General features: G+C 49.2%; 3 protein-coding genes across 3 annotated transcripts in view; 2 read left to right on the top strand and 1 right to left on the bottom strand.

Moving 5' to 3' along the window:
- Window positions 1-47: 47 nt before the first annotated feature.
- Window positions 48-3,950, top strand: LOC114857101 (palmitoyltransferase ZDHHC7-like). The gene is made up of 8 exons (XM_029153244.3): window positions 48-339; window positions 885-979; window positions 1,071-1,420; window positions 1,523-1,647; window positions 1,821-1,917; window positions 2,478-2,559; window positions 2,625-2,755; window positions 3,140-3,950. The coding sequence occupies exons 3-8, from the start codon at window positions 1,118-1,120 to the stop codon at window positions 3,317-3,319; spliced, it is 918 nt and encodes a 305-aa protein (XP_029009077.1). The 5' UTR covers window positions 48-339; window positions 885-979; window positions 1,071-1,117; the 3' UTR covers window positions 3,320-3,950.
- Window positions 3,951-4,093: 143 nt separating this feature from the next.
- On the top strand, window positions 4,094-6,605 carry tmed6 (transmembrane p24 trafficking protein 6). Its single transcript, XM_029153245.3, has 4 exons — window positions 4,094-4,415; window positions 4,501-4,627; window positions 5,944-6,107; window positions 6,285-6,605. Exons 1-4 carry the CDS (start codon window positions 4,203-4,205, stop codon window positions 6,519-6,521), a joined length of 741 nt encoding a protein of 246 aa, XP_029009078.1. The 5' UTR covers window positions 4,094-4,202; the 3' UTR covers window positions 6,522-6,605.
- Window positions 6,606-7,476: 871 nt separating this feature from the next.
- LOC114857709 (endonuclease domain-containing 1 protein-like) overlaps window positions 7,477-8,250 on the bottom strand; it is a 1,499-nt gene continuing 725 nt past the window's right edge. The window contains exons 4-5 of the mRNA XM_029154464.2: window positions 8,131-8,250; window positions 7,477-7,925 (exon numbers count right to left, since the gene is read on the bottom strand). The exon at window positions 8,131-8,250 is cut by the window's right edge and continues 49 nt beyond it. Of these exons, the coding sequence (XP_029010297.2) occupies window positions 7,528-7,925; window positions 8,131-8,250 (518 nt within the window). The 3' untranslated portion in view covers window positions 7,477-7,527. The remainder of the gene's footprint in view (window positions 7,926-8,130) is intronic.

Genomic DNA, 8,250 nt, shown 5'->3' with positions numbered 1-8,250 from the left:
GGTGGTTTCATCCATGTTGGGTCGAAGACTGATGTGGTTTCACCACCAAATTCTGTTTTCGCTGAGCCACAGCAATAATTATCAAACACTACAGAAACTTTTCATTACTGCTAATTTAAACAGCTTCGCTGACAAACACCGTGGCGACCAGACTAAAGACTGTTTTTTCGCTTAGCGCAATAAACGCCTCCATCAATATTTATCGCCTTCGACCATAGACGCGTTTTGCGTTTCCTTCTTGTCCGCGTCGGGCTTCCGTACTGCAGAGAAACCAAGAAATGTCAAAACTAGCGGCGTCCCACGACTCTTTGCAATAAAACGCCAGAATCATTTCTGAAGGTGAGTGACTAACGTGTTATAAATGCAATTGATAAACGAACGGACTATTAACGTGGCACCGCTTCTGAAATGCGCTAACGCTAGCAGAGCTAGCATCTGTTAGCAGTTAGCTTCAAAACTAGAACATAACAAGAACACGCGGACGGACGCACCAGTGCGTAAACGCACCTTACACAAAGTGTTCGTATCGAAATGCGGCTGTATTTTAGACAGAAGGTCACATAAAAGCCGGAGGTAAGATGTGCGTAGGTTTGTTATGCTAACATATGAGGCTTACACTAACGTGAGCTACTAAACGCTTTTACTACACACTCAGTCGTTAACATTATGAATGGACGCTTGTCAAGTTAGACAGTAAAACACAACGTGATCGAAACAACGGCCCATTTTTAGCCTGTATATTTAAAATAGTGTTTAGATTTGACACAATTGTGACTTTGTATTGAAAGTTTAACTTTCTGTAGGTAAAATGTCACATGTAGGATATTAACAGTGTAACGGGTGGAAAAACTCCACGAACGTGTCCTAAAGTACATTTCCAACAGATTTTCAGGTTCATGCCGATGTGAGAGGAACAGTGACGACATGGCTCAGCTGCAAAAGAGGTGATGACAATGCCGTAAAGTGGAGGCTCTTTCAAGTAAGTATGAACCACCTGAGTCAAACTTCTAGATCGTCGAGATGGAGCTTCCGCATTAATTTTGATGATGTGTCTCATTTTCCCTCGTCAGTGTGAGCGAACTTTAAGCAGCCGCAGTGTTCGCCCCAGTCAGGGAGGATGTCCTCGTCCCACCGTCTCAGGGATGTGGAGCAGCAGCGCCCCCTGCTGGACGGGCAGCAGGCGGCAGTGGACAGGGCTGCGCCCAGCGGCGCCAGGCAGCTCTGGTTTATCCAGGACTGCTGCGGCATGGTGTGCGCCTGCATCACGTGGTTCCTGGTGTTGTACGCGGACTTTGTGGTCACCTTTGTCATGCTGCTGCCCTCTCGGAGTTTCTGGTATGCCGTGATCAACGGGGTGGTGTTCAACAGCCTGGCCGTTCTGGCGCTGGCTTCCCACCTCCGCACGATGCTGACCGACCCGGTGAGGAGGCTGGTACAAGGGCGACCATTGGTTTATGTGATCAAATATGATTTTCTACTGTGATTGTTTTTCCGTCCTGAGCGTCTGGACCTTTCCTCTCAGGGAGCCGTTCCCAAGGGCAACGCCACTAAGAAGTACATGGAGAGTCTGCAGCTGAAGCCGGGTGAGGTCGTGTACAAATGTCCAAAATGCTGCAGCATCAAACCTGAGAGGGCTCATCACTGCAGGTCAGCGAGTTCGCACCACCTGCTGGCTTGTGCGACATGTTTTTACCATTTGAATAGAGTCTTACCCAAAACCTGATTCAGACTATGTCACATATGAAACCACAGAGAGCAGGAACAACTTCATCCTTCATCATTTAGAGAGGAGTATATGTATATCTGTTCTCCTTCTGCAGTATCTGTAAACGCTGCATCCGCAAGATGGACCATCACTGCCCCTGGGTCAACAACTGTGTTGGTGAGAAGAACCAGCGCTTCTTCGTCCTCTTCACAGTAAGTCTGTTTGAAGATGTAGTTAGTGATTAAATGGTGGCATGATTTTCATTGTTCTCATTGATTTGTCCACTCCTCTGATTCACTGACACAAACAAATGAAGGATTCCTCTTCAGAAGATGCAACATAGGTGACAGGTGTGTGTGCTGTGTTCTGTGGCGTCGTAGTCTTTGTGAATAGTTGGGAATGTAAATAGAGTCAAGCATTTCTATAAAAACCCAAATCATGTAAACACAGAGACGATCAATCAGGAGCTCAATAATCGCAGCTGAACTGCAGCTTCATTTAACTTAAACTCCTTAAAACGCAGCAGTTTGCTTTGTTTCTGTGAAGAACTTCACTGATGAATGGAGCAGAGTTTTAGCCAGGATATTTAGATGATAGATGCTTTTTCTCACCTGCTGCTTGGTTTCTCTGCTTTCTCCCAATGAGCTTCTAAATCCTCCCACAGGAAAATCTCTTGTTAAAAGGGACTCAAACATTTTACAAGAGGCTTTTTGCTTCTAGTTAACGTCTCCTGTCTGAAACTGATGCTCAACATGGAGGTTTCTGTCCACAGATGTACGTCGCTGTCATCTCAGGTCACGCTCTGGCTCTCTGTGGATATCAGTTCATCACCTGCGTCCGGGTCCAGTGGAGCGGTGAGTCCAACTCCTTAACTCAGTTCCTCATGGTTCTTCCTGCTGTAATTGTTCCCTATTTCCAGAGTGCAGCGATTTTTCTCCTCCGGTCACCATGATGCTGATGATCTTCCTCTGCATGGAAGGCCTCCTCTTCCTCACCTTCACAGCCGTCATGTTCAGCACTCAGCTACACTCCATCTGCAACGATGAGACGGTGAGGACACAGCCAGTTGAGAGGAGGCTTTTCTCTCCTGGTTAATAAACCAACCTTCTATAAGAAAAAGAATGCCTTTATTAGTCCTGTAGTGGGGAAATTGCACTTCACAACAGCAACCGGACAGAAAAAAGAGAAATCATACAAACACACATCCATAAACAGAGCAAATGCAGTTAACAGTTGTGGCTGTAGAGTCTGACAGCAGCAGGTAGGAAAGGTCTCTCTCACATCTTCACACAGCGAGCTGTTCTGGAGAGCTGCTTCAGTAACAGACTGATCCACACTGAGCTCACCAAGCTGGTCATACAGATGTGGGGTTTTCGTGTGTAAAAAGACTTCGCTGACGTCCTAATAAGTCTGAGTGGTTTTTGTTTGTGTCAGGAGATCGAGCGTCTGAAAAACGAGAAGCCGACGTGGGAGCGTCAGACTCGCTGGGCCGGGCTGAGGTCGGTGTTCGGAGGCCAGCCGTCCATGCAGTGGATGAGCCCCTTTGTGGGACTCAAACTACCAACCTTGGCTGCCAGACGCACATGGAGGGCTGGGGCAGAGTTCTCAGTCTGAGGAGCTGCTGTGAGGATTAGACCACTGAGCTCTGACCCTCCTGAGATCGGGATTTCTATGAGATCTGCAACGTAGACGAGAAACTGAAGCTCCAAATCTCAGTGAGACTCAACAAGTCACATAGTAAATTACAGCCTGACAGTTACTCCGTATTCACCAAGTACTTGTACCACAGTCCAAACCAAACTGCTGCCAGAGAGTGTGAAGTGAAACACTTTGACCTGTGTGTTTAAAGGGGAACAACAGTATTTGGTCCAGTTAGAGCCGGACCCGAACTGGGACCAGATTCAGACATGGTTTCAACAGAAGCCAAGCACCCATTGTCTCTGTAGCTTCTCTTTATGCTGAAAAGCACCACAGCGTTCTATCATCTGTTCATCCTAAACTCTGCCTTTCTTTGTTCTGAGGTTCAACCTTTAACTGCACCAACAGCTTCATTTTTACCTTGAGGAGAAAGATCTGAATCAGTCCATGTCCTGAAGTGAACTGGACCGTTACTGCTGTGTGCCGTCAGTGAGGACGACACGATTACTGCTTTTTAAAGAATGTATCTGAGTGAATGTTGTACTTTAGTGTCACACTTGTTTGTGTTACTTCACTTCTCAGAGATTCAATAAACCTGTGATTTCTACCTCCTCAAAGCATCTGGTCCAGAAACTTCCACTTCTAGAGTTGATAGGTTGATTCACGCTCCTTTGTTCCTCCGGTGCCTGGTTGGACCCTCAGACGGACCGACGTGGCTTCATGTACAGAACCTCCGCTCTATCAGCTCTGACTCCATCTGTGACGCCAGTCCAGTTTTCCCAGTGTTGGAGCCAGTTAATGATTTCTGACCTGTCCACTGCTGCACTGCTTTCATTCACACCGAGCTCCTGGTGCAGACATGTTGTGTAGAGCTGCTCCTCTGGTGCTGCTCTGTGTGTTCTGGGTTCCGGCTCATGGCGGGCCCGTGGAGAACCTGCACCCCAACATAACGGACCAGCAGCTGTTCTGGGGCGCGGACCAGTACGACTTCTCTGTGGTGCTTGGAGCTGCAGGGATGGAGTGTTTCTGGCACTTTGCTCACCGTGGGGAGAGGTTCTACCTGAACTTCATGGTGAGATGATTCTGGGCTCTGACATCATCACAGCCTCTACACCTGCCCAGTACCAGTGAAGTGGACCGGTTCTGTCCGTCTGCAGGTCCAGTGGGTGACGGGAGTTGGCCAAGACAGACACTTGTCCGTCACCGTCAACGCTCCAGGAGGTTTGTTGGTGTCCACAGTGGATGATGTGAACGGTCAGGTCAACTTTGAGGCTGCGGAGACGGGTGAAGTAGCTGCTTGTCTGTCTGTTGGTCTGTCCACTGATCCATCGGTCTGTCCACTGATCCATCGGTCTGTCCGTCTGTCCACCGATCCATCCGTCTGTCCACTGATCCATCTGTCTGTCCGTCTGTCCACTGATCCATCGGTCTGTCCGTCTGTCCACTGATCCATCGGTCTGTCCGTCTGTCCGCCTGTCCACTGATCCATCGGTCTGTCCGTCTGTCCACTGATCCATCGGTCTGTCCACTGATCCATCGGTCTGTCTGTCTGTCCATTGATCCATCTGTCTGTCCGTCTGTCCACTGATCCATCTGTCTGTCCGTCTGTCCACTGATCCATCGGTCTGTCCGTCTGTCCACTGATCCATCGGTCTGTCCGTCTGTCCGTCTGTCCACTGATCCATCGGTCTGTCCGTCTGTCCACCGATCCATCGGTCTGTCCGTCTGTCCACTGATCCATCCGTCTGTCCACTGATCCATCTGTCTGTCCGTCTGTCCACTGATCCATCGGTCTGTCCGTCTGTCCACTGATCCATCGGTCTGTCCGTCTGTCCGTCTGTCCACTGATCCATCGGTCTGTCCGTCTGTCCACTGATCCATCGGTCTGTCCACTGATCCATCGGTCTGTCTGTCTGTCCATTGATCCATCGGTCTGTCCGTCTGTCCACCGATCCATCGGTCTGTCCGTCTGTCCACCGATCCATCGGTCTGTCCGTCTGTCCACCGATCCATCGGTCTGTCCGTCTGTCCACCGATCCATCGGTCTGTCCGTCTGTCCACCGATCCATCGGTCTGTCCGTCTGTCCACCGATCCATCGGTCTGTCTGTCCGTCTGTCCACTGATCCATCGGTCTGTCTGTCCGTCTGTCCACCGATCCATCGGTCTGTCTGTCCGTCGGTCGGTCTGTCCACCGATCCATCGGTCTGTCCGTCTGTCCACCGATCCATCGGTCTGTCCACCGATCCATCGGTCTGTCCACCGATCCATCGGTCTGTCCGTCTGTCCACCGATCCATCGGTCTGTCCGTCTGTCCACCGATCCATCGGTCTGTCCGTCTGTCCACCGATCCATCGGTCTGTCCGTCTGTCCACTGATCCATCGGTCTGTCCGTCTGTCCACTGATCCATCGGTCTGTCTGTCTGTCCATTGATCCATCGGTCTGTCTGTCCGTCGGTCGGTCTGTCCACTGATCCATCTGTCCGCCCATCTGTCTGCTCGCTGTCTTAGTCACAGTAAAATGGACATTTTTGCACATTTTCGTTTAAATCTTGTAAAAACTTGGTTGCGTTTTTTTGCGAGCTTCATTTGTTGCTTCCAGGTTTCTATCAGATGTGCTTCAACAACTTCCACAACCGCTTCGGCTCCATGCAGATCTTCATGAGCTTCGGCGTCTACTACGACGGCTCCAAGGACGAGGACGCCCGAAAAGAAGAGGAGGAAAGGAGGTTCAGAGACTTGAACGACACGCTGAGCTTCATCGAGGTCAAACAAGGGCAAAATATGTCGTTCACCTGACTTTTATCTGGAAACAAAATGTTTACACCTGTGGTCAATGAGACAAAACCCTTAGAACAGGATGGACTTTCAAACTAAAGGTCCACCTGTTGGTGGCGGTGCAGATGAGTCGGACTGATACCGGTTGTGGTGCTGGTGTTGCAGGAGGCCAGCGTCAGACTGGACCGCTCCGTTTTCCACATCCTTCGCTACTACAGCTTCAGCCGCATGCGCAGCAGCGCCGACCACTTCCTGCTGCTGTCCAGCTCCCGCTACGTCAGCTGGTGGTCGACGGCGCTCAGCCTCCTCATCGTCACCTGCGGCTCCCTGCAGCTCCTCTTCCTCAAACGGCTCTTCATCAGCAGCAGGACGGGCAGCGACGGGGAGAGGCCGCGCTGCTGACGACGCCGTCCAGATCCGAGCGAATCTCCAGCTGGACTCGCGTTTGTCTCCGCGCACAACGAAATAAAAGCCGCTTTTGTTGCGTGTGAAGAACGTGTTTGTTTTTTCTGTAAAGCTCAATTCAAAGCGCTGAACGGAGCCAGCTTTTCACGGCAGGACGAGGATCACGCGCCACACACCCGTTAACGTCCTGAGACACGCAGCATTGCTTGGTGACGGGGTAAAGAACGCGTGGATCGGTTCTGAAGCAGAACTGGACCTGAATGTGGGGAATAAAGCAGCCTTCACGCTTGGACGTGTTGCTGCCTCCTGTCTCTTTATTTGTTGGATCAGACATTGCTTCCTGTTTCCTTCCTGTCTGCTTTTTTGTGGTGCTGTAATGGAAAAATTGTGCCTTTGCTGTTTCTTATCCAACACAGTCGTCATGTGCTGGTTAGGTGCAACACTGAACATTCTTACACAAACAACTAATCTCTTGTGCTGTCGTACATCAAGTCTAAACATCTGATGTTCCATTTGACTGACTAATAATTTATGATATATGTTTGTCTTTTACACCCGGACTCTGGCTCCATCCTATCTGACTCCCCACCAGACCCAAGGCTGTTAAAGCAAATGCATCTTGTCTTGGAAGCTCGGTGTTCCTTCCTTTAGATAACAAGACATGACGATGCAGAAGTGAGAAAGCAAACATTCTCACTCACGGCGAGATAAGGCGGCGCAAACAATTCCATTGCTGCAGAAAGACATTCCACCAGAGCCACAGAAAGGGGTTAAAAGGCAGAAGCAACGTGAGGATCGTGGGCTCTTTGCATCACACCTTCGTGGTGTGTGCACTGATCTCAGCTGGTTTTTGGTTTGTTGATGTGCACGATCAACATCCATGCTTTTGATTTGCTTTCCCCATTATTTTTATTTTCTTTATTTTTATAATAAATCTCACAAAAGACAACTCTCTCATCTGCCTCTTTATGGGACATTTCCACCACAGGTAGTGACAACACGTTCAGGGCTTCTTCACTGCCTCACAGTTGTTGGCAAACAGCTTGGGGGCTTCTGCCTTATTGAGTTTTTTTCTGAGGAACTCTTGGAGTTCTGCCAGGGCGACCCGCTCCACCTGCGTGTCCATGTTCTGTGCTCTGGCGGCTCCACTGGAGGCCTGCTGGTTCTTGTCCACGCAGCAGAACGCCTGCCACAGGGACTGTGGGACGTTGACGCGGTTCACGCCTCCTCTCTGCAGCCAGTTTGCTTCAGAAGGAATCGCTCCAACCAAAACAAAAGCAGTTTTGCATTTTTTGAAAATCTCTTTGCTGCTGGTCTCATAAACCGCCCAGGGGCCGTTGTTTAGCTTTTTGTTCTGAGGAACAACATTGGTCAAAGTGAAAGTGGCCGCGCAACCCTCTTCTGTAAAAAGTAAAATTATTAGGTTACGTGAGTAATAATTTAAGTATAAAATTACAGTACAGTACAAAGTAATCTGAATGTTAATAAGTAGCTTATTTACTAATCACTTTATATTGAAGCATGTTTCTATTGCTCTGTTTTCACATTTAACATCATGTAAGATCACACAATACTGGAGAGTGGAGCAGCAGTTCCTCATCCTGACCTGCGTGGTGTCCGCAGGGGTTGAGGTGTCCGTGGTCATACAGCCATGAAGGAGCAAGGCTGTCATAATCTGCATCCACAGCCTGTTTATCTTCTATTTTTAATATGTTCTTTACCTTCA

The sequence above is a fragment of the Betta splendens genome, chromosome 6 (assembly GCF_900634795.4).
Source record: "Betta splendens chromosome 6, fBetSpl5.4, whole genome shotgun sequence".
Lineage (NCBI taxonomy): Eukaryota > Metazoa > Chordata > Actinopteri > Anabantiformes > Osphronemidae > Betta > Betta splendens.
This window is presented reverse-complemented; position numbering and strand designations above follow the sequence as displayed.

What these genes read in the sequence shown, in the direction of transcription:
- LOC114857101 (XM_029153244.3), top strand. Translation starts at nt 1,118, where the DNA reads ATGTCCTCGTCCCACCGTCTCAGGGATGTGGAGCAGCAGCGCCCCCTG. An exon ending in GCACGATGCTGACCGACCCG is followed by an intron (nt 1,421 to 1,522) that starts GTGAGGAGGCTG and finishes CTTTCCTCTCAG; the next exon opens with GGAGCCGTTCCCAAGGGCAA. An exon ending in CCATCTGCAACGATGAGACG is followed by an intron (nt 2,756 to 3,139) that starts GTGAGGACACAG and finishes TGTTTGTGTCAG; the next exon opens with GAGATCGAGCGTCTGAAAAA.
- tmed6 (XM_029153245.3), top strand. Translation starts at nt 4,203, where the DNA reads ATGTTGTGTAGAGCTGCTCCTCTGGTGCTGCTCTGTGTGTTCTGGGTT. An exon ending in CTTTGAGGCTGCGGAGACGG is followed by an intron (nt 4,628 to 5,943) that starts GTGAAGTAGCTG and finishes TGTTGCTTCCAG; the next exon opens with GTTTCTATCAGATGTGCTTC. An exon ending in ACACGCTGAGCTTCATCGAG is followed by an intron (nt 6,108 to 6,284) that starts GTCAAACAAGGG and finishes CTGGTGTTGCAG; the next exon opens with GAGGCCAGCGTCAGACTGGA.